The sequence below is a fragment of the Oreochromis aureus genome, linkage group 20, assembly GCF_013358895.1.
Source record: "Oreochromis aureus strain Israel breed Guangdong linkage group 20, ZZ_aureus, whole genome shotgun sequence".
Classification (NCBI taxonomy): domain Eukaryota; kingdom Metazoa; phylum Chordata; class Actinopteri; order Cichliformes; family Cichlidae; genus Oreochromis; species Oreochromis aureus.
The window spans coordinates 7,971,457-7,996,945 of NC_052961.1; the positions used below are offsets into that span (position 1 = coordinate 7,971,457).

Consider the following 25,489-nt stretch of genomic DNA (forward strand, 5'->3'; position numbering starts at 1 on the left):
TAATTACACTGCCCATTAGTTCTTCAGTCAGACCAAATATTGATGAGCCACAATAATAAAACCACCCAAACATAGATCTTCTTGTTACAACGCCTGCAACACAATGTTTTTTCTGGATTACTTTGAATCCTGGCATTCACATAGAAGCTTCAAGTGCACACACAATGGTTTGATGACACTCCCCAACAAGCACAGCTACACACCCTGCCATGCCGCAAAAGCTGGTGCTGATTTAGTTCCCAAACTCCACAGACCCCAATCTGATCAATCATCTGAAGGAATGAACCTAAACAGGTCCTGTCAATGGAAGCCAAAACCTGCTACCAACAGGACTCAAAGGATCCAATAGCACCATCCTGGTACCAGACAACACAGACATACTCAGTGATCCTATGTTTTGGTAGCATAAGGAGGACCTGGTGGCAAACACTAAGCTGCTCGACTCATTTCTACCCAACTAATTATGTTTACAAACTTTACCTCGGGCCTACTGTGTAAACCTGACCTGAGCAGTCTCTGTTATAAAGCAACTCAATTTGGGAACTGAGACTTGTGCAGCAGGTCTAGTGGGGGCCAGTCAGGTTAATGATATCAAGCACTGGGCTTGCCCACACAGCCTTATCTTATCACTGTAGTTTGTAGCATCAACCTTGGCCTGTAAAGAAGAAAAATCATTAAATGGGAAGGGATTGTATTAAAGTAAGTGGTTACAAAGAGAAAAGTAGTGCCTTCCCTGCCCCCCCATTACTCACTGTGCCCCTGCGACTACCTTTATGCAACTGATAACGACTTCCCTTGATCAGGAAAATTGATTAACGATGGGAAAACAGCGTGCACACTGACCTTCCTCAAAGCTTGAATACACACCAGCTTAAGCAGAAAAACACACATAACGTGTGCTTAACCAGGAAATAAAAGCTGAGAGAAACTCCACGTTAGTCAACACACGCCACAGGTTAACCCAAAGCCATTGAATTTGTTATGATCAAGGCCCGATGACAGCCCCAAACGGCGGCACAAAAAGAAACCAAGACTTAGAGCTTAAAGTGAGAGAAGGGAGTTAAAACCATGTGAACACAAGACTCCTGATACTTTACCCCAACCCAGCAATCCTCACAGCAAGTGCACTAAATTATTTTCACAGTCATGTTTCCAGAAGATCAAAGAAAAAAAAAAAAAAAAAAAAAAAAAAAAAATATAATAATAATAATAATAATAATAATAATAATAATAATAATGCTCTCACTTTTCTGTATATGATTGCATTGGATAAATAAACTAACCATAACCATTTATGGTTGGTTTATTGTGACTAGTGACTGACAGTATTTGATTTTATTATTTCATCTCTAAACAGAAAATATAAAAAAGGATTTACTATTGAGAAATGTAAAGTCTTAACAACAGTTCAAAAACTAAACAGATCAACACTTCAACTCAGCAGATTTAATGCACATGTGCCAAATAATTGCCATTTTTAAAAAAGCAATCATTTGATTAAAAAAATGACTCAGTTTTTTTGTTCACTGCAGCTAAAAAACAAAAACATAATTTTTTAGACCAAGAAAAGCAGTAAAAAAAACCCTCATATCTTCCACTGCACTTTGACCAATCAACAGGCCTCTCACCTGACTCTCAGTTAATGTTGGTGTCGGTGATTCAGGAATGTCCGTGTCCACGTTCAGCAGGTCCCAGCTGCGCCAGGATGTAAGACGGACAAAACGAACCATTTTCCACAGGGAAAAAAATTAAATTAAATAAATAAGACCCCCGATTTGGGAAAAAAAGGTCCCGAGTAATCAGAAAAGCACAGGCACTTTCGGTAAATCAGGAATTCATTTCCAGGAAAGCACACTCCGGACAACAGTGCAAGCAGAGTGAAGCATCACACTTTCTTCTCTTGCATAAGTCTCACACTGTCTGCCTAAGCCTGCAGGTACTGTGTGCTGAAGACCAAAGGTCACACAATCACAGTCATAAAGGTGTGTGTGTCTGCCCTGCAGAAATCTCCTCCTCTGGGCATTAGGGGAAGTCCTTTGTCTTTCCAGCACACGAACACGCCTCCTCACCCTTCTCAGGTTTTGGCACCTCCCACACCATATGAGGAATTCATAATGGACTCTTAACAGCTAACATAATTACTGTAATTCTACAAAAGACTTTAATCGTTAAAAGTATTGAATGAGCTAGTTTCAGCAGCTAATAGATCTAATAGGTACACACACACCATTACCGTGACTTTTTACAAATAATCCTAAGAAGCCACAAATGCTAACAATTAGTCTGAAACGTATTGATAGCTAAAATGTTACAAAATAACAAATTTCTACTGGAGAATGCCTAAAGATTATTTTTTTTACTATCAGTGAATCTATCAAAATATTAGCATCCTTATTGCGCACTAATAGGTCAAAAGGCAAGGCCATTCAGTCTAAATACACCTTAAACGTCAATCTTCTCAGATTAAAGGAACTTAAATTATAATATATTTGGCTGATCTGGCTGGAAAAATAATTTTACTAGAACGAATCAAACAATTCATTATCCAGAGAGGAATTACAACTTAAATCTACAGTAAGATGTCTGTTTTTTAATAAGATATAAACATATATAGTGATTTTACATTAACTACCCATTAGCTAGAGCTGATGTCATGGATGAAATGGCACCGTGTGCACACAAGAGATCAAAGTCTAACATTCATAGTTATCAGGTCAATCAGAAGCACTTCTCACCCTATTTTTTTAAACAAAGCCCTCATGTTTCTGTTCAGTTCTTAAGATCAATCCAGCAGTAATGACCCTGTGTGGCCGCTGCTGATTGAAGCATCGTCATTCAGACTGATTACTTTGTTAGATCAAAGCTGCCCCGTTTGCAAACTATCATACAGGTCAGACACTGAGAGACAAATCCTTGATGTGAAAGTCTGAAACAGCACCACATTAACATCCACAGCTGTGTAACACGGGGTCTGAAACACACTGTATGACCTAATTTAAAAGGAAATAAATAAAGACAATTGCTCCTGTCAGTTTCTCTTGAATTTCCAAACAAACAAGCACACTGAGGGCACTGTATGAGTCGATTCCTGCAACACGAATACAGTAACAATAAAACACACTCAGATGACTAAAATGTGTAAAAGTAAAAGGAGACATGCCATTACTCCCAATTCTGTGTGATCAGCTGACAATTAGTCTGTCTACATCACCAAGTTTCTCAAGCCCTGAAGGCTTTTTTTGGCCTTTTGTTAGCTACAGCAATTCCACAGTATTTTCCCAGCCACCCGTCTGTTATAAAACAACATTATCAACCGTGGCGGCACGGTGAATACCAGACTGTTACTCTAACAACCTTAAGACAAAGCTGGGAGTTTTTCTTCCTTTTGGAATTACTGTAACTAATAACTGTAAGTGAGCCAAACCTACAACACAAGATTTCCTTTCTTTTTTTCCTTCTATCGGATAATAAAGTAGCAAATCGTTACACTTGAGAGGCTACAAGCAGTCTTCATGAGTGGATATGAAACGTGAGGGTCACCAGCACTATTAAATAAAAAATATCCTGTTTGAAATACACACTTAACAGATTAGATCAAGGTAATACTCTCCACACACGGTCCACAGGAGAAGGGTTACTCAATATAAAACTGGCAAAATATCTAACGTCAGCAAACGCAACATAAGGCAGTGTAGTGGTTTACACATCCGCCTAACAAGCCCCTGGTGTGATCCCAGGAGGGGAGACAAATCCCTACAAACCAAAAATCTGACAAGTTAAATTAGGTGCTACTCTCTGGGGCGAGCCCTTGTGAATATAGAGAGCTGCTTTTTCTTTAAACATAAGATGAGGAAACTCAAAGCCTCTTGTGGGTTAAAACTGAGAACAGAAATGTAGTATGAGACATCATGTGTCCAGCACATATAAATATTAGTATTAATATTATTAAAATAAAGCATTTTAATGTGTTAATTACATTTTTTCCTGCAAAACTGTGCTAGACATGCAATTTTTGTATGCACAAAGGTAATCTTTGAACTCCAAACTAGGATGCTTGTTTATATTTTGGATCGCTGCATCAATCATTTTCTTTTCTTATTAATTAGTCATCAGGCTGTGATGTGTTAAAGAATGATACAAAGAATTATAAAGCTCTAAAAATGTTGCTTTACACAGTTTTTTTTAATAGTGTCAGCCTTGCAGACTATGTTCATGGCAGCTGTGGCTGCAAGCACAGAAGCCCGACCCATCAGCTGTTCAAATATTATGTTTATGGAGCGCAGCCACTCAGGAGAGAGTTAAAGGACGCATTGCCTTAAAGGGAGAGGAGATAAATCGACTTAAGACAGTGAATAAACTGAGCTGCACCCAAGCCCACTACACAATAAATCAGGATTATTTGGATCTGTGAATCATGTAAAACTACTCTAGTAGAAGCCGGTAACAAAAATACAGAGCTGGTAATGAGCACAACATGTTTTAAAACGTCAAGTTTCACCAAAGATAGCAAAAATATTTACAAAGAGAAGCCAAACGTGTCAAATCTTAAATGAAAGTGCTTGGATCTGAGACTGGGACAACAAATTTCACCAGAAGCTCAGTACCAGCTTCTTCTCCAGGTTTTTCTTCTGTGTCACAAAAGGATTACCAAATGTTTTTCCTAACGTGAGGGCAGAGTGCATTATGGGAGGCCAGAGCCCTAAAACACATATGGAGGATCTATTACCCGACACCAGCTCCCTTTGAAAGCTAACGCAATCCAACTGCAAACTGTAAACCGAACCCTGACACTGGATTTGCGATCTCTTGATAAAATAATAGTGTTTAAAGTTGAAAGATTTTCTAATTCTTTTATTCAGCCTGAATCACACCCAGCGAGAGGCGCAGGGCAAACTACCAGAGGTCAGCCGCTTCTGTGTTGTATTTACAGTTCTATGGCAACAAATGGACTTTATATTACAACCGTGAGAACACTAATCAGAGTTATCATCATCAATCATGTTTTTCTGACAGTAACAAGGTCCTGGAACCTGACTGCCTTATCTTTATGAGAGCTGTAAAAGTGAAAGATCACAGGTTCTGTTGTAGGGAAAAGGGAAGACAAGAACGCTTGCGACTCTGACTGCATCTCAAAGCTTCTGTTTAACAGTGAGAGGAACATTTTAACATTTTTAAAGTTTTCTGTTTGCTCAATTTTAATATCAATCTGGGCACTAACCCTTGGGATTAATAAGGTCACCTTACTAAATAAATGGAGAAGGGTCTTAGCCTCCAGAGATTTTAATTTAGTAAAATTATGTAACTACACTTTGTGAAAATAACCCTACAACCAAACAAAAATGAATTCTCTGGACCTCAGGTCTTCTGCAGGTCAGAAGGCACCCTTAATCAAAAGGGATGTGGTGCAAAAGGTGCAAAGAGATAAATAACTGGCAAATGGTGCAATTAAATGCATGGCAGAGGTTGGTGACAGGGCTGCATGGAAACTATCAGCAGGGCTGGATTGCATCTTTCAGAATCGGTGTCATAAAACAATCATTCTCGATCACGAAAGCTATTTCTAGCCTATCACAAAAGTGCCAGGAACCATAAAATATAGGAACCATGTGATAATAAACATGAAATGCCTCATTTAGACAAAAGGTTAACTCTGTCGAGAAGGGACAGGGTTTGGTCAGTTTTGCTCTGAAGCTTTGCACAAGCTGATGTCGTGCTGTACTCAGATACGCAAGTGTTGAACAGTTGGCGCCCAAACTGCTGTCACAGGAGGCTCCTCAGTGCTCAAACAACGTTCCAAGCTAAAGCTGTCTTAAATTACCCGCCACTAACCAAAGTGAATGACAGGGTTTCCTCCCTTTCTTCTAAATCATTAAATTGGCTTCCCGTTTCCAGAAAATAGAAACTGTGATGCCGTGTCAGAACTGTTAGGGAAGATGAGAAAATGTTGACCACTCTGTTGCATCATCAAATAAGGAAACCGATCCATGTAATTCTGAAACTGTTTTTTTTCCACTGCATTCCTGCTGAATGTAAGATTACAGTTTCTCAGCAGGCTGGCGCCAGCTTTGCCATATTGTTCCTTTGATAATGCATCGAATGGCATCATTGTGGTTTTGCCAGGTCTAAAAATGTCTGAACAACAGTAGATAATACAATTTTCTCAGAACTGTATATATTACAATTTTCAGCATCAGTGTTACTTTTGCACGTATACAGGTAATACACTAACAAACCCCCATATCAACACTAGATGGCCATCCACCTTCACCACCTTTCCTCTTTAGCCCACCTCAGTCCATTTTACACCAGCTTGGACACCGATAAGATGATCTTGTTTATTTAGTCTGAACTATGAACTCTAGGTACACCAAGAATCTGTGTTCACTGACAATGCTTTTCAGATGTGCTTCTGAGGCCATGCAGGGATTTCCATTACTGACTCAGGCCTGTTTTTAATTTTAAAGTTCTGCCGGAGGGGCTGAAGGTCAGAGTCATTCAGGGTCAGTTTTCATCTTTGTCCCTCATGTGAAAGGTTTTCCTTTTGGTACCTATTATAAAATATAAATAAAGAAATTCCCATATAGTTATGCCAATTAAAAAAAACAAACAAACTTCAGACTCTAAACACTTATTCCACTACTCAAGAGGAGTGTCTTAACATTTTGAGATAAACTGCTCTCTTCTGGTAGAGCTCTGCACTTTACTGCCACCCTGAGGACTGCACTTGGGTTGTCACTCTCATTACTCTTTCAAATTCAGCGTAAATAAGGCTGAGAAGCATGAGCCAGCACTGTGGGTGCTGAAGCTCAGTAGTAAAAGTCATGTAAAGAACATAATTTACACAGAAACGTAAAATATTCCACTGTGCAACAGGTCAGACTGTATGACTAAAACTGCGTTACTGAGCAACCTCCAGTGTTTATTTCACAGCTTGATGACTCGTCTTCATGACTTACCTTCACAGATTGCCCATAAAATGCTTTAACCAAGCCTCTACCCGTTGTGCTGCCCAAGGCAACAATGACATCTGCTCACAGTGCGTATACGAACACACACAATCAAACTCGACTCGACGTGTCGACTTGCCTCAAGGATGATTAGCAACCAATGTTTGACGCAACTTAAAAGACATCTGACAAAGCAAAACTGACTAAACTTGAGTAAACTACAAATGTAAACTACAGTACAAGTAGTATGTGACAAATCTTACTACATTGGTTCAGGATATGGGGTTACTCTCATCCAGTACACAAAGACTAGATTGGAAAGTGATCACCACATTATGGGAAAACTTGAATATCTGCTTATCACAAACAAATAAGACAATACAAGTCACCACTCATACTATGTTGTTCAGAACATCAGTCAAAGCATTGTTATGGAGAGACGGCTTATAATTCGTTTTTTCTAAATAGCACTATCTAGAAAATCTTATTTAAAAACATCTTTTGAATTGTGTTATCTTCACTTTTAAGAGCAAATCAAGGCAGCGCGACCAGATACTGCACCAGATGATGCCGATTACAGTTTCAGTCATACACACATATACAGAAATATCTAATCAGCCAATCACATGGCAGCAACTCAATGCATTTATGCACGAAGACGTGGTCAAGACAACCTGCTGAAGTTTAAATCGAGCATCGGAATGGGAAAGAAAGTGACTTTGAACGTGGTACGGTTGTTGATGCTAGACAGGTTTTTCTGAACAGTTCAGAAAATGCTGATATGCCAGGATTTTCCCACAGAACCACAGACTGGTCCTAAAACGAGTGGCACTCCTGTCAGCTAAGAACAGGAAAGTGAGGCCAAAATTCACACAGGCTCACCAAAGTGGCACAGTTTGGGCCCTTTAGTACCAAGTGAAATAACTACCTGATGATTGTTGCTGATCATGTCCATCCCTTTATGACCACAGCGCATCCATTCTTCTGATGGCTGCTTCCAACATTGTAACACAACATGTCGCAAAGCTCAAATCATCTCGAACTGGTTTCTTGAACACGACCATGAGTTTACTGTGCTCAGATCACCAGATCTCAATCTGCTGGAGCACATTTGGGATGTGAAACTACTGCTACTACTAGCAAAGTGTACCTAATAAAGTAGCCAGTGAGTATATCTTAATATATTTATGATTTTTAGACTCTTGGCCAGACAAAATAGGCCACTGGCCTCTCACCCAAACAGCAGTTGTCCAGTAAAAAGAATCATAATGCCAAGGTATTTTTTCTTTTAAAAGGTTCATTCATCACTGTCACATCCGCTGAAGGCATTCCCACATTTTTAAGCAGCATCTGCATGCGATCACAGTTTAACACAACTCAGCTCTTTATGGGATTTGGGGACCTTTTCTCTTCTCTGCACAAGCTCCAGACAGAAAGTGTTGGTACTTGTCTTTTAAGAACAAGACCCTTAATTGATGATCAGTCGGCTCTAAATTCAGTACAAGACAAGCTTTCCAAACAGAGACATGGAGCTAAGCTAGTTTGGAGAGACAGTTGTTTCACGTGGCAAAAATCTGTGGTTGCAATTAGAAATAACAGCCTGACTTTGCCTGAAATGAAAAGCCCATTGTTTCAAAAAAATCCAAAAGGTTCAGGGAGAAAAATCTGCTACTGTTATTGTGAAGTATATCGAAAGTTTGGGACATGTCACAACATTGCACGGGTGGGTGTTTAGTGAGCAGCGTCGCTATCTGATTACATTATATTAGGTTCTGGGAAGCTGTTAGGAACATTTTTCATGATTTTTTTACAGACTAAACAGTGTTTCAAGCAATAATCAAAAACATTTCACAGATTAACGGATGATTAGACACAGTGCCAGCGCTAAAGCCTGACTAATGTCTATTTGTGCTAAAAATCAAAGTTTGCATGCTTAAAACTGTTTCGAGAGCTACAGCAAGCACATTATTTGCCACAACTTGAACCCGATGACCGTCTGCACCATTTCCAAGCTGCGTGTTTGGCAGCCAAGTGGATCGGGATCCTGCAAGCCTCTATCGGCCTTTTAGCATCACTCATCAGTAACAAAACAGGCGCTTCCTGGTGCTGCAGGAAGAGCTGAAGTAGCAGAGAGAGTTCCTGAGTGACTCATCATCATGTGAGATTCAAAGTTTCAGTCAGCAGCACGATGCGGCGTGCACATACATGCATGTGTGATCATAGATGCATGAAGAGCTGGCAGAAGATTTGAGTCTGGCAGAAGGCTCAAATAGATTCCCAAGATTCTGCAGTGCCGATAACGCTAATGGAAGACAATGAGGTCATAATGAGATCATGATGAGATACTAGGAGCCCATGGACAACAGAAACAGGTGATATGGAAAATGATAAAGCTTGTGGCGCAAAAACAAAACAAAAAAAAAGATGAAGGGCGTGTCTATGTGCAATGTGTCGTTCACAGAGGTGGTGTTCGAATCTAATCGTTTTCAAAAATTAACCCGTTTGTCCCAGACATAACTCACCAACAGATCTATGCTTTCGCGGCGTCCGAGAGATCCATGCTCCACCTTCTCACTGCCTGGCGCGAGGATGTAGGGGCTCTGGACTCCAGGTGGCTTCATGTTGGGCAGGCTGAGAGACCGCAAGTCCTTCACGCCCTGCTCCACCTTCAGCTCATCGCCTGGCCGAGCTACACAAAAAAAAGAAAAAAAAGTTCAAGCTGTTTGGAAGAAATACTGGAAAACTCTTAAGTCATTATTTATCTTTTATAGCAGAAAAAAATGCCAAAGAGTTTTCTCTTCAAACTGACTTTTGTTCTGAGTTTGGACTTATTTTGAACTCCGACCAGCACCCAGCAGTATGGGGTGTGATGGTTTTCCTTACATTTTTACAGCCTCTTAAAAACACAGTAGACAGGTTAATACAAATCAAAGCTTGGGCTTAAATTAAACCTGCAGTAGTGCGTTTTTTGGGTCACTTTGGGGCAACGGAAACTTCCCGCCTTCTCACCTTTCAAGTAAATATCTTAGAAATCATGCAACAACAAAAAAAAAATTCCTGGTGAAAGTGCTCACTTAAAGAGAAACTGAAATACTAGTTCTAACTAAATTCATGTTAAAGCTCAGGAGAAACCGTGATTTAACTTCAAGTGTTTACAGGACCAGAACAACATAGATTCTCAGACTTCATGGGACCGAACAGCTGTGAACTGTTTACCCTTGACCTCTGTATATTTTTGAGACTGTATGTAACTCCAGTCTGTGGTCAAGAGGTGAGAGAGTGGGAGGGGACAATTTCAAAGAAGAGCAATTACTCGTGGTACTGGATCTCATTATGAGCGGCTCTAATGGGCCTTTCATCTAAAAGCGAAACAGCGGAGAAGGAGCCATTTCACCCAGTTTCCACCCTGGAAAAAATTAGGGAAAGTCTAAAGACTCATATTGCTCTTTAGTCAGTGAAATTTGTGAGAATTTTCATGAGACTTTTGGAACAAGATTAAACAGATCAGTGACACATTTTCCACGTGTAGTTTTAATCACTTGTATATTACAAAAGACGCAGTCCACTCCTTTTTCCTGCTTGTCAGAAACACGGGTGTGAGAGGAAACTGGCCAGCCTCATTCGTCTCTATTAACCATTGTTACAAAAGGCGCAGAGGTAAGAACAGCGCAACATCTAAAATACTGCTGCAGAGGACGAGACTGCTCGGTTTCTAGGAAAAACAACAAAAGCTCCACTTTTCCTGTGGGCCATTTCATTGTGCTATTGAAATTTATTTAAAGAGGTTTCTTACAGTCTTTTTTTTGTCCAGCAACTGAATAACTGACCAAAATAAATATCCTAAACAAGCTGCGGACCCGCAGTTATGTCGGCTATTTTAAAGAAAAGGGGAAATAATTTGATTTGTTGATTAGATTTGCGTGATCTTTATTTGTTTTACAGAATCTCATGTGATCAGCTCATGAATTTGAGACAAAATTCAGTAGTTATTTACAGGTGAAGGGCTGCAAAATGCATCAAAAGAATGCATTTCTGCAATTAAAGGGAGGGCATTTGGCAACATTTGACTTTGTTCTGTGAAAACGGTGGCTAAAATATGAGTTAAATATTCTAATATTGTTAGCTTTACACTAATAGATGGAATGGGTTATTACAAAAAATAAATCAACCTGGGACAAAATTTTTACTGATTAGGATTTTAAAAGTATTGTACAAGACATGGATTTTGGTTGCTTCAATCATATCACAGTGAAATAAAGCTTCTGTGTCTTTAAGAGAAACGTATACTCAGGATTCGTGTGAGGGGTCACAGTAAGTATGATGTGGAAAAATTACAATAGTGCTCTTTTGGCCTCTGTCGTGCTGATGATTAGTGGGTTTTTGTAGAGGACCTTCAAAATGAATCTGATAATTGAATACCATATTCTTCACTGCTGTTCCTGAACCTTCATCTGCCCTTAAACTCTCTCTGTGTTTGGATCAGGCCAGTTTCTCTTTGTAATAAAACACAGCCATAAATTTTAATCTTGCATATCTAAAAATTTTTCACTGCTGAGAAGTTGTTTCATCTTCTGCAACAGTTGACAGCGATAAATCGGCCACAAGCGCTATTTGTACGAATCATGACTCATAATTTGACATCATTTAAGTGCTTGTTTGGTTTTACCTTTCACTTTGAGGTAGTGTCCTCCAAAACGGTAGGCCTCGAAGTTGAGGGACAGTGGCGTGTTAGACTGATCGAGGAACAAGTCCACCCGGGACAACTCAATGCCGTTCCTCTCAAACACAGGACCTAGAACCTCTCTGGTAAGATATGACAAAGAGAAATAAAATGTAACTATCATAGAAACTGTTTTTAAAAAGCTGTTAATTCCGGATTTAACACGATGCTCACCGCAGTGTTTTCTTTTTCATAGCAGGTACAATTTCTGTGTTTATGTCCACATTGAGGTCAAACTTGAGGCTGAAGCACTCCTTACTGGGGTCCTGCAGGAAGAACAGAGGGACTGAGTTTACACAGGTGGGGCGGGCTGTCCGGCTGTATGCAGGCTCTCAGCAGAGCCACAGGGGGGCTCCTTCATACTACACTGCCTGGCTCAGACAAAGAACAGCCTAGAAGGTGCTATCACGCCATATCTTGGTACAGAGAAAAATGGCAGCTGCTGTATTTCACAACTCTTTGTCTGTATCATATAATCTTGCTGGACTCCTTCCAAGAGCAGAGCATGGGTTAAAGTGTTTGCGTGACATCTTACATCAGTGTGTCGTCTCCGTGGTTTCTTTTTCGCCAGCTTCATCCCCACTGTTTTACGCTCCCTGCAAAACAGTCAAAGACATCATCACCCCTAACATGAAGCAGCCCTTCAAAAAAGCCCAACATATGAGAAAGTGCCCTCTTCATGTGTCTGCATCAAACATTTTAATGAGATCTGACAGGCGACATGCTTTATGGCTCCAATTTATCCTATAGCATGCAGGGAATAAAAGAGGAAAAGAGGCAAGCAGGAGGAAAACTGGAACACTGGTATGACATAACAGAGGGTTACTGACCCACGGTCACTGCTCCCTTCATCCTCTTCCTCCAGGTCCGAGGGGGGGCTGGTCCGTGGGGGACAGGAGCGTGTGGATACGTTCCGAGCCAGGATGGAGGCTAAAGGTTAACAAATCACAGCAGTCATTCTCTGTGTTGTTTCACAACTAAGTTACCCTTTATTGTAACAAATTTTAATTTGCATTGTTAATAAACGGAAAAGTGGTAGTTAATTCAACTTTTCTTAAAAGTTATTTACTGCAAAAGAATGAAAAGATCATTTTTCTGGTTTGTACATCACTGTCTGGATGATTATTGTACAATTCTGCTCTCAGTCTATGTAAATGGTAACAGTTTTTACTTCAGATATAGAACAAAAACATAGCATCCTTCGACAAACAAGGAAGTTCAGTGACAGTTACCTGCAGTTCCTGCATTTCCACTACATGGTGGTTTCTTTTTGCAAAGACATACAAAACTAAACTAAACAAATCCCTACACTACAGATCACATCTGGCTTTGGCACATTTCACTACATACCGCATATCACTTTGGGTCTGAGATAAGTTTAGCGAGCTATGTTGAGCCTTGCTGTGTCATGAAAATGACTCTTTATATCTGTTTAAATCACTGTCGTAACTTATTAATTCGTCCATTCACAGCATGTGTTAAAAACGATACAGATTCTCTTCTATATGGGCACGTTGTTCCACCGTACATTTTGGGATGCATCCCTACAAATTTCCATTCAATTCAATTTTATTTATATAGTGTCAAATCAGAACAACAGTTATGTCAAGGTACTTTATACTGTAAGGTAAAGGGTTGGACGGTTTCTACAAAATACCTGACTGGAACTTTGCTGGCACAATTTAAGCCAACACTGTCTGCATAGAGTGGAAGACAAATTTTCACTTCAATAAAAGTAACAACGCTCACTCAAATCACAAAATGTGCAAATGTGGAATTTCACGACAAACACACGTTGAGCTGTGCAAGAGGAAAATGATTTACATGATCTGCCTTATTTAGACAATAACAACTCTGAGTCCTTGACATTTACGCAGTGACGGCCTGCAGCGTCATCCCGCTCAGGGAGGGATACCAAATAAAGCAATCATGCAAGTGTACCTTGAGGTTGCAAGTCAAATCGGGGGTGCCGGTCAAAGTGCATGTTGTCTGAGTTCTCTGAATGGCAGCGTGAGTCACATGACTCACACAGGTGGAGGGGGCTTTTGCTATTCAGGTCTTGACAGTCTGGGTGGTGGCAAACCTAAACACAGAAAGCAAAAGAGGGGGAAAAAGAGAAAGTCAGAACAAAATAACTGCCAGGGACAAAGTCTCTGCATTAAAATACAAAAACAATTTAAATGACTCGGTCAAAGTAAAAAGGGCAAAACAGTCACACACACTTGGAATAAACAGCTCCCTGCCTGACTATTGTTTCAGTTACAATTAAAATGACCACAGAAGCTGTTGTGGGCATTCCTGCGGTTTGGTGACTCCCACCTTCCCACCATCTGTCCCTCAGCGGCATGACAACTAATTGAGTTAAAGTCAGTTTTACAGCGCATGTGCTGACATAGGACTAGCTTGCCCTGACCTAATCCTTACTGGTATCCCCAGAGGTGAAGCAACAAAACTGACCGCAGGTCAGCAACCGCAACACTTCCAGGCCAGAGAGCTCAAGAAGCTCCATAGCTGATGCAACATGCAGCAGAAGGCTGCAGGATTAAAGGATCTCCTGGCCCAGACACATACACCCACCCCGCGTCAACAATGGACGGCGAAGCACTGGGGGAGCTCTCCGTGTACACCTCCTCACTCCACCCTGTGTCCCTCTCACCATCACCCACACCCGGCTCAGGAAGCGTGAATGTATGGGGAGATACAATGGAAGTCCCGCTAATGTACTTCCTGTCATTGTTTCCATGTACTCATGAGGAGCAGTGTGTCTGTGCAAGAGAGTGTAAATATGTGTGTATGTGCACAGCAGAGATTTGAGCACAAGCTAGACAGCCTGGCTTACATGTAAACAACTATAGAAGGCAAGCGGTAGATGCCATACCCATTACATAAGCCTATTTTAGGCAATAATATGCACATAGGCACAATAATATGCACAAAGACAATACATCAATAACGAAAGGAGTTTAAGAGGACACGATAGACTCAGATTTAAGTACAATGTTCCCAGCCTTGGCACTGTACCCTTACATTGTGCAGATGGGACCTGAACTCTGAGCGGACACTGAAGACCCCAGTAAACATTCAACTTGCCCCCTCTTTGGTCTGCTAATTCACAGTGCAGCCCTGTCAACCCACACTGACAAGCTGCCTTATTAATCCCTCCTCTCAATGTCTAGCCAGATATAATCGCAGATTTTAAGGAGCAGATCGCAGAGCTGCAGGAGGACAAAAAGGGGGGAGGAAGGGAGTGAGCGGTAGGGTTAAGGAAGGGTGAGGAGTCCCGGTGAAGATATAAAGGCAAGGCAGGAAGGAAAAATAAAAAGGTCCATCCAGAAGCTTTTCAGAAGTACAAAGCCCCCTAATCTTGCAGCCTAATTGGTGCCTGTGCTCTGTCAAAGCCATCTGACGGTCCTGCAGAGATTAAACAGCCCCATAAGCCAGGGTCTTCTTCTCATTTTCCTCTCTCCAGCTCTGTCGTTTCTGTCCTCTGCCACCACCAGCATAGACTCCTCCCTTCCTCTGATGCACTCAGGGTCACTGTACCCAGACACAGCTTCAACCAGAGAAGATTTAAATAGAGACTGAGAGACAACAGCGAGAGAAAGAGCAGTGAAGTTAATGAGAGAATGGCCTTTTGTACTGTAGTGAACAGACATGAGGTTAAACAGCAATTCGAGTTAATTACAACTTGATTTTTATAGTTTGGGCTGTCATACTGAAACGATTGCAGATAGTCAAGCAGGTGTGTTGCTAAAGTTACAGACAGAAATGATGGTCATACCCATGAATAAAAGATTTCAGCTGTAAAAACTCAGACTCGGGTGCTGATAATCATATTAAAAGTCCTCACATGAGCACTATTCAGTGATAAACATCGTGTAAATAGACCGACCTAGTTAGCAAATAGCCGTATCTGCAAGTATTGCTCACTTTGTGGTGACTGTGGTAAAGGAGGATTAAAAGAACAGCCAGAATCCGGGTTAGAACATTTCTCAATAGCCACAGTCGATGACGTTCTATAACTTGCAGGTACAGATAACTGCTGCGTCTCACATCTGAGTCACTGACCTCACCTCACCACTCAACAGCTAGAAACAAGTGATAGAAAGTTGTTAAAACATCACATGCTTATGATTCTCTGAAGTGAACGTCAGCACAGACACACACGCGCATTTTTGAATGGCAGCGTCAAATGTCTCATCACACAGAGATGCTAACTTTTCCATGAAGTGTGGAGACACAAAGAACCAGACCAGAGAAATACAAGCAAATAAGAAGCCATATTTAGACAATAAGATAGGTAAGCCCTCCTCGCTATCAAGTCAGGGCGTTCACATTCCTGCAGGAACTAAAGCAGCTGAAAAAAAAATCGGATGCTTTAGCCAAGATAAATGGACGCATCATAGGATGAACTAATGCCTCTCCTGGTGAACCAAAAAGCACCAACTGTTAAAAAGTCAAATAGACCTAGAAAAGCCTGTAATCTCACAGTCATCACAAGATAGATTTGGCTATCAGAGATATGTAGCAGTTCAGGATATGTGCAGCTGAGATTTTTGCAATACTGAACATTCCTATCGGACAGTTATTCAGGTACAGCCTGACTTTTACGAACCATTTCTGGATATGGATCAAAATGGAAAAAGGTGGAGGAGGGTACAAATGAAGTTGGAGGTGGCGGTGTGAGACAGCTGACAGGAAGCCGCGCATGCCTCGGACGGTGAACGTATGAGTGTGTGCGAGACAACATGTGTCATGTGAGTGCGTCGCGTCAGTCCCCTGCGTGCCTGCTCTCAGATCTGCCTGGATTAGTGGGGTAGTTTGAGGCGGCATGACTGCAGATGAAAACGCTGAAAACACAAACACACACACACACACACAGCCCCAGATTCGCCCCTTACCCAACAGCTGAGAATACACACACAGGCCCCAACAGCGGCCCCTCTACTTGGCTTACCAGATCCGATGCCACGTGGCACGCGCTTATGCATCCTTGCTTTCACACATCCTGCAGCTTGCCAATTCTCCCCACATGCATAATTGAACACACAAATACAGGCATGCCTGCTCAAAAGTTGTGTCATCGATGAGCCGCACAGCAGTCGTTCAGCTGTAATAAAGCTGTTTTTGTTTGAAAGAAGATGACTCGAGTCTCCTGAGGTGAATCAGGATTACTTCAACACAGTCGTCCATGCAGGGACACAGTGAGGCTATATCCACACACATACATGACAGCTGAGGATTATTTTATTAAAGAAAAATTGCTTTACAGAACATTAGGCTACTTCACACAGCTGACCTTAATGACATTACAGTGGGGAATGGTTATCTTAAGTTTAAATTCAAATTTCTTAAACATGATTTATAATTAAAAGATGAAACTTGTGGGTTTGGAGCCACAACAACCAGGCAGTTTAATTTGGCTGCAAACTCCTCACCACCACCACCACCACCACCACTTTTGGTATCCTGAGGACAATTTTAAATAAGTGCGGACAGTTTGCCACATCCTCACAAGCTGGTAATAAGTCTTAGTGCATCATATAATTCCGCACACAGAGAGAAAGGCTGCAGACCCAGATTACAGATCTGAGCGAGTGTGATACGAGGCCCATCCATCACAGGGCTGCTTTGAAGACAATCTGCTCAGTAATGCAAAAAGCCAAAGCTACACTCCTGCCTGTCTGCAACCTGACTTCAGTTCCCCCTTAAACCTTACTCAGCCTTCCTCCGGAACAGCTTGTCCTGCCAGAGAACACCTAGCGCTTATGTAATAGCACGCATCACTGTGTGTTTGCATCACGTTAAAGTTGGAGAAGAAGAGGGGGTATGTGACCAACGAGATATAGTTCCTCTCTGTGTGGTCTGAAAGAAGAGGGGGGAAAAGACTTATCCTAGTTTTGTTGTGTAAGTGTCATTAGGACTTGGAGTTTGATAGGAATCTATCAGCTATTCAGAAAAACTAAACCCATCTTACATTATAAATACAAAAAAGAAGAGTTACTTATTACGTTGATAAGCTTAAAACTTGATAGAAGACTAAACCAGTCTATCCAATTCATCTACAAAAACACACAAATCAGTGATCATCAGTGGTGCCGCAGAGTGATTTTTGTTTTTAATCACAGACCCTGGCCCAGTGTAACCCTGTTCAGGAATGTTTCATCCACTGCACAGTAGACAGCCCCGGATGGTTTGAATCGAAAAAGCTCAGAAAGGACACGTCCGCTGCTATAACCAAATGTCCTGTACGTTTGCCAAATCAGTCAGTTCGTCCTCATGTGCGGTGTACCGGCGCTTGTAAAACCACAAGTACTGTTTGAAGTCGCTGAAAGTACAGTGTTAATCCCACCCTTACTGTCGCCTGTCAGAGTTGACACCACACTTCAAGAGAGTTGAGCCTGCAGGTTGAGCTTTGTGCTTTGTCAGAATTGTTCTCATACAATGTCTTTTATTCTTACAAGTGAACCCTGTTTAAAATGACTCATCGGCTGGTTTCGGACGCATACGTCTTGGTAACTTAAAGAGCAGAGCACAGGCGCTTTCCTGAGCTTTACCATGGGAACCATGCATGACTGTCTTCAAGCATTCCTTGAGGCAGCCCCAAACAGGCTAGACCCAGTACAGACACAAGTTCACAAGGAGTGCATTAACCCCGAGGCAAAAGCGAAACATTTTTGTAACATGAAACCAAAAGCTACTGTGGGTTAATAATAGGAAGTTGTGTTTTCTGATATTTTTCAATTGAAAGCAGGAGCAGTGGTAACAGCTTCAAGAAGACATTTGGTAGACACCCAGAAGAAGAAATAAAAAGGAGACCCGTTATGCTTTGATTTTTTCTGTCATATATGCTTTTACAGGGCTAACACATGTGTTAGCCTTGGGTCTATGTGTTAGCCCTGCGGCAGACTGGCGACCTGTCCAGGGTGTACCCTGCCTCTCACTCTAAGACAGCTGGGATAGGCTCCAGCACCCCCCATGACCCTGAAAAGGATAAGTGGAAGCGAATGGATGGATGGATGGATGGATATGATTTTACAGTGGCGGATGCTCATATTAAAAATGGCCACAAACATTCGTTTTCGGGCAGTTTTTTCCACTCTTGGCTCTGTCAAAGAGAAGGGATATTTCTAACATGCTTATCTCACACACACAGCTCCGGCTATGGGCAGAAATCCTCGTCCCACCTGCTATTCAAACCATCTGTTGACGAGGGGCAGCCAATCAAAATAAAGCTGACTGAAAGCAGCAGTTTTTCTGGCATGCCACACATCAAATGACAGAAAAAAGTTCACACCCTGCGCTACACAACTTTTAGAAATCATTAAACACAGTCTTAGGTTTTATTATTTTTTTGTTTCATTCTTTCTTTTCCACTCTTGTCATTGATGTTCCAGCTGCAGTGGCTTTATCCCTCACAGTCTGAGATTCACCATCTTAAAAGATGTGGAAATACAACTTATATGGCTTGTTTCAGTCAGTGGATGAACTGAGGGGCAGCATCTTAAGGTGTTTAAGAATAAATCGACTGAGCTGGGAATATAAAATGGGTATAATAAGTCCCCTTTAATAAATGTTGTTTTACTTTTAGAGTGTGTGTATATTCCAGGGTGGATATGTGAGCGCACAGAGGGGTAACATTTAGATAGGCTTATGTAATACATGTAAACTTTCTGCATCTGAGAGAAACACATAGCTCTAAAGGAATAAAACATATTTTTTCATTGCCTATTCCTACACAACACTCTTCTACTGCACCGACAGACATGGCTGTTTGTCACAGTGGTGCCCACACCCATAGAACAAACTCAACTCCCTATCATTGTTCAAAGTGGTTGTCATCAACCACCCCCCACCCCAGCCCGTCCACCACCACACACACACACACACGATAGAGAGCATGGAATCAAAGGTAGCCTGAATCAACACAAAAACACTGTATGCTTCATATTGGGTATAATGCATAACACTGTTTGTTTAAGTTGAATGTATTGTCCGAGGTCAAGCTTCTGTCAGACAGTGAAGGAGCTCACTGCACTCCAGTCTTTGTTGAGATTGCAGGTGACATCTATGTGCAGTGTGTTTAATTACACACGCCAACTTTGATGCTTACCATCGTTCCACTCCCACAGAAGAAGCTGTGTTAAGGTCCTGTCTTGACATGCATGCATTGACTGATTTGGCAGCTGGTAGAAATTCTCCTCCGCAGTCAGTTATGTTAGCTTCAACACCGCTGCTCATCAGTTATGGGGCTGGTTCTGGATAATCCTGCTACAAGTCAACCTCTCACCTTCTTCCAGCTGTGAACACCCCCACACTCCTGCCCCACTTACAAAAAACACGGAAGGAAAAATGCTCAAGTGCATCTCAATAAGCACACCTACGCACACAAATGATTGGTTAGCACCAGACCAGCAATAGTCATGCACAGTCTTGTTCAAATAGTGTGACTGCATTTAAGTCAGTTAAACATCCAGACAGACTTTGGCCAGATGAACTCACACAGTCTAGAACATCAAACTAATTAAAGGTAACTCAGACACAAGAACACATCACCAGTGGTTCATAGTCTAAGGCTTAAAGGCAGATAACCACCGTCTGATTTTTAACAGTCAAATACACTTATGTACTAATGTTTGACCTGTCTGCATAAATACAAGACACTACACAAACACAAGTGTACCCTACCTTCTCTGGGAAATGAAGTACACGGAGCTGCTGTAGTTCAAACAAGTAGTTATTATATAACCCGAATCCTCTGCTGCTACTATGAGGGGATCCACTGGTTAATCAAAGATAACCGACTTGCCCCCTTTGTGGAACGGGTCACTGCAAATTAAAAAGTTTTTTCTAACTGATCATTTTATCCTGCTCCCATGTACAGCGCAAGATGGTGTGAATAAGTTGACTGAACACCTATGGAAGATTTGGGAGCACTGGTTTATAATAGTTTGAGTATTATCAAAACACCTAATGAGGAAATATAGTGCTCCATCCCTCCTGTAGGGTTTGTGAGACCTGGAGAAGGCATCTGTGGGCGCAATTAAGCTCTTTTTACCTTTTCTAAACACCTGTGAGATCACCTATTGGGGAGGTCACCTATTGGTTTGTGAAGTTGTGCCTCTAAGACTCAACCTGAGCATTTCAGCCATTGTCATCTGGACCAGATAGTGAGGCAGAGGTGGATCTGACTGAGAAACCAAGGGAAAGCAAAGTGTTGTTTTCTTATAGCCCTCTATACAATTTATGCAACCAGAGGGGTCATCCCTTCCTGACCAGTAGAAATAACGCCGATTTAAGGCACCTATAAACTAGCCTCCCTTTTTAAAAGAGAATCTAACCCTCTGTTATATTCAGTCACTTATTCCAGCTTCACACCTTTTAAGTATTCCTTTCGTTCCCAGTTAACAAAAAAAAAAAAAAAAAAAACTTAATCAGATTATGCCAGGTGCTTTCGCCCATGCTACTCATAGAGCTGCATGTGGCTGTAATACTAACTACAAATACAATATCAGCTACCAAATTAAGCGTGAAGGATAAGTTCAGATGTCTGAACAATGAGTGTTCTTTTTATCAAGCTGCGTTTCTTTTTCAGTACCTTTGTCTTAAGAGCCCCCTTTCATCGTCCTCTCGGGACCAAAGCACGCAGCCCCATAGGGCCTCCCTGTGTATGCTGAAGTGGGCCTACTTTCCTAAACATTACAGAGTTGCCATTAGCTGTGGCCCAGTAGGTGGGATTGAAAACAGCACAGAGTAAGGCTGCAGGAGATCAAAGAGGTAGCCTGGGCAGGCCAGGCCCACGTCTGATTTATTTTTCAATAAATAAACAATGCATCTGTTGAGGAGTGCCATTGGAGAGTGCCGCCGCCGCCGCTGCTGCTCCTTGGCTCGCTTTCTTCTGCTGCCATCTGTCCTCTGGCTAAGCAAAGGGGGCGGAGGAGGATAGCCAGGCCCCGGTTTTTTACTGCTGCCCTTATGCAACACGACTGTCTGCCTGTCTGCACGCCTGTTCCTCATTAAGAGACTCTCCCTCACCGTGGTACAGTACAGTCCTGACGCCTTGCACACATATGGATTTACTCAAACAGAGGCACTTGTTGTGTTACATCCATCCAAGAGAGAGCCCAAGTGTGTGTGTGTGTGTGTGTGTGTGTGTGTGTGTGTGTGTGTGTGTGTGTGTGTGTGTGTGTGTGTGTGTGTGTGTGAGAAAGAGAGAGTGAGAGCGAAACCGTGTGTTGGCCAAACTTATGTATACTCATAAAAAGGCCGACAGTGGTAAATTCTGGTGATGGTACTCATTCACTAAACAAAGATCAAGTGCAAGCAGGAGGAGCAGTTAACAAGGGATGATGTCATTCAAAGGCAAGTGGAAATAAAACAATAAAAGCACGGATATACGGCCTAATGACCCACACATGACATACTGCCGATTGAACCAGTGGACAGGAAGAAGTGATCATTTATACTTTTACTCTGTTTGCAGTTTTACTGCTTAAAACTAGTAACTGTCAGCAAGTCAGCGGAATCATTTTTAATTCAGTTAACTGAAATTTTATCGGACATAGGTACTTCGCTTCTCCATGCCAACATTTTTAAACACTTTTAAAAACCAGACACCTGCCAAGGGTTTTCATCCACAGCAGAAAAGTTGAAGGTCACTTTAGGATCTTCAGATGGATGTTCAGAAATTCTGTTTGCAGTCCTTTTGAGAACAATGACACATGGTCCATGATTTGTTCTAATTTTATGAAAGGTTATGTGATTTCTAAAATGGTGATGGAAAAAAAGGGCCTCTTCTTTTTTTAAGATGTTGTAAAATACTATAAATAGCAGAAGAAGTCTATAGCTGCATGTTTCTGGGAAGAAGTAAAAGTTCTCATCAGCCGAAAGTCCCTGTAGGAGCAATAACGAATTAGCCTGTTCTCATTCCCAGAGCATCAGATACTGCCATTTTGTCGAACTCATGCTAGGATCTATGCAATGAGGCACTGGTTTCATAGCAGAAGTGGGAAGGGTCTCACCCCTAACTTGCATGCAGACACTCATAAAAGGAACCCTTGGCATCACATTTAAGCTGGCCCAAAGTACTGATATTATGAAACACAGTATTTAGTTCCTAAATCTAACCAACCAGTGAAAGTGAAAGTAAAAGCAAATTACTATCCAGTGAGGGAAAATAAAAATGATCAATGTGACATGATCTGCCGACATCTTCTAAATAGGAGTTATTTAGCACTCTGTAAAATGAGACACTTATGTACGCCTCTGACATTCACACTGCCACTGGAAAACCTTTTGCAGATCTTTGTTACACCAAAGATTTCTAAGTGAATAAAGAAATGTTAACTCCTACTGTTTGTGTATAGCACTCTGTCTTCGGGGCGATATAGACCAATTTGGAGTGGACGTCACTGTTACGACACTGCAGCTGCTTGGGCGGTGGAATAAAAGTAAAACAAACATGGCAAGATTCTCAGAATAAGAACTGGACATAAGACGGAAATGGCAAAAATCACCTAGAATGCAATGAAAAAGCATTTTAAAGCAAAATGCAAAGGAAACATGCGGTGCTTGAGCAAAAAGTGGGGTAAACCCAGTGTACTGCAGGGTCAACACAATCACACCTATGATCAATTTAGAATCACCAGTTTATTTACCAAGCATGTCTTTGGACACTGGGACGAGTACTCGGAAAAAACATGCAAACTCCACCTTTAAACCAAATGGTGCACCTTGCGATATCGAACATTGTTCTCGTAAGAGCTCCATTAACAATAAAGTAAACAGTTTATTCAGTTTATCTTAAGTTTGAGATAAAACTAGGAGTGCAGGCACAACAATCAACCGCAGGAATATGAAATGTTTGCTCAGCTATGGCAAGTACAGCAGATCTCAGATGAAGCAGGAAGTCCGTCTGTAAACTGTGGTGGATGTTTACACCAGAGAGTTTGGGTAATCACTTTAACGTGTTTTCTCTTCAAAATAAGCTTGTATGATCATCTGGCTGACTCCCCCCCCTCCTCCTTCACCGCAAACTTTGTTTTGTCACTGCTCTTGTGTCAGATTGCCAGTTAAACTGATTAATAAAGTCTATTTTAAGCTGAATTACGCCAAAAGTAGACATATCGCAATCTTTTTATCAGGGTCATTTAGATTCTCACTGCAGACTGGAGATACCCGTAATTGTATACAGTATTTCTTAATGTCATCCTCCTCTGCAAAGTGACACATGATGAACAAGGACTGGGTTTTCCCAGATTACATATAGCCATTTAGAATAAATGGGCCTATTCTGTATTACTAACACATGAACAATATTTATATTGCCACAACAAGGAAAACATGAGAAATACATTTCCACTTCCTCTTCTGGTAACAGATTAGATGAGAATGTATACAAATTATATTGGGTGCTGTTTCCATATATTCATTAACTATTCTGTGAATGACTGACTTGGGGATGCATCAACATGCTTTTCCTTTATCATTTCCCCATATCACGTACAGCAGAGCACCAGACAAACCATCTAAAGGCGGAATGAGATCCAAAGGTTCATCTGTCAGCACACGGCTCTCCGAGTTTGCCACTGAAAGTAACCGACTCAGGAACAAACATGCTCACAGGAAATACTGCAACTCTTTTTTTGGGGTAAAACAGACAACGCATTCCAGAGAAAGTTATGTTTCAACATGCAATGAAGTTTGCCCAAGAAAAATATTACCTCCTCATTTTTTCACAGCTCATTTTACTAAAGCTCCCCCCCGCCAAGGAAAAAGAATGCCAACACTTTAAAAACTCCTACTTTTTTTCATCTCCTTTACAGGCTGTATGAATTTAAAAGAACATTAAAGTGAGCTAAACTGACTGAAATCAAATTATCTGACTGACTTCAGCGGAAACGCAGCTGACCCCAACTTCTGCTACTCGGTCAAATATTTACAGGAAACCCAGATGACACATGCTACTGTCACTATGCTGTCAATGAGGAAAAAGCAGAAAACACTATAAAATAAAACGCATGCCTCGTGAGAAGAAAAACACCAATAAATCCTCTTAGAGATGAAGAACTAAATGACAGGCTCGACACCATTCACCATTCAAGACCATCAATACAACTTCATGAGAAAAACACCACTCACCAGCAGCTGCTCTCTCTCTGCTTGGACAAAGTCAAGTGTACTGACTGCTGTCTCAGTCAATGCTGGCTGACTATGATGTAACCAGCCTTCCGATCCATAGCTTCAGGGTAGGAGAAGAGAGCGGGATAGACAGGAGGGCGGTGAGCAAGACCAAAAAAGGAGGAAGTGAGAGGGGGGGAGAACTGGCTATTCCAAGTGAAATGAGAACTTTCAATGAATGCTGATTTGGATGCAAGATGTTCCGAATACGACTTGGAAATTGATTATTTGGAAACCACTTCCAGTTTGGTATAAAGAAAATGGAAAGGAGAGAACAGCGGTGGGTGCCAGGGTGTACACTGGTCTGTTGATATAAGAAGCAGATGTGAAATATGCAGACATACGAGGAAAAACAGACTTAAAGTGCTGGTCTGCACAGATGTAGATGATACCTACAGGCAGGAATAAGACAAGTACTGCCCAGAAAGAAAACTGTAACTGAAGGTCTGCCCACTTTGAAGTCATTAATTCCTCATATCATTCATTTGTCAAGCAAAGAAGTCCAAAAACTACTCAAATGAGATAACTTTGCTTTTTCCCATATAATGAATTCAACACATTGAGTTTATTTTGACTAGACAAAATAAACCATTAATTAAAAATCAGCCAGTGAAAGCGATAATATCCAGATAAAGCCCCACGT

General features: G+C 41.4%; 1 protein-coding gene across 1 annotated transcript in view; it reads right to left on the bottom strand.

The window, feature by feature from the left end:
- plekhg5b (pleckstrin homology domain containing, family G (with RhoGef domain) member 5b) overlaps window positions 1–25,489 on the bottom strand; it is an 84,209-nt gene that overhangs the window by 11,781 nt on the left and 46,939 nt on the right. The window contains exons 3-8 of the mRNA XM_031741934.2: window positions 13,609–13,750; window positions 12,498–12,597; window positions 12,203–12,263; window positions 11,842–11,933; window positions 11,614–11,750; window positions 9,470–9,636 (exon numbers count right to left, since the gene is read on the bottom strand). Of these exons, the coding sequence (XP_031597794.1) occupies window positions 9,470–9,636; window positions 11,614–11,750; window positions 11,842–11,933; window positions 12,203–12,263; window positions 12,498–12,597; window positions 13,609–13,750 (699 nt within the window). The remainder of the gene's footprint in view (window positions 1–9,469; window positions 9,637–11,613; window positions 11,751–11,841; window positions 11,934–12,202; window positions 12,264–12,497; window positions 12,598–13,608; window positions 13,751–25,489) is intronic.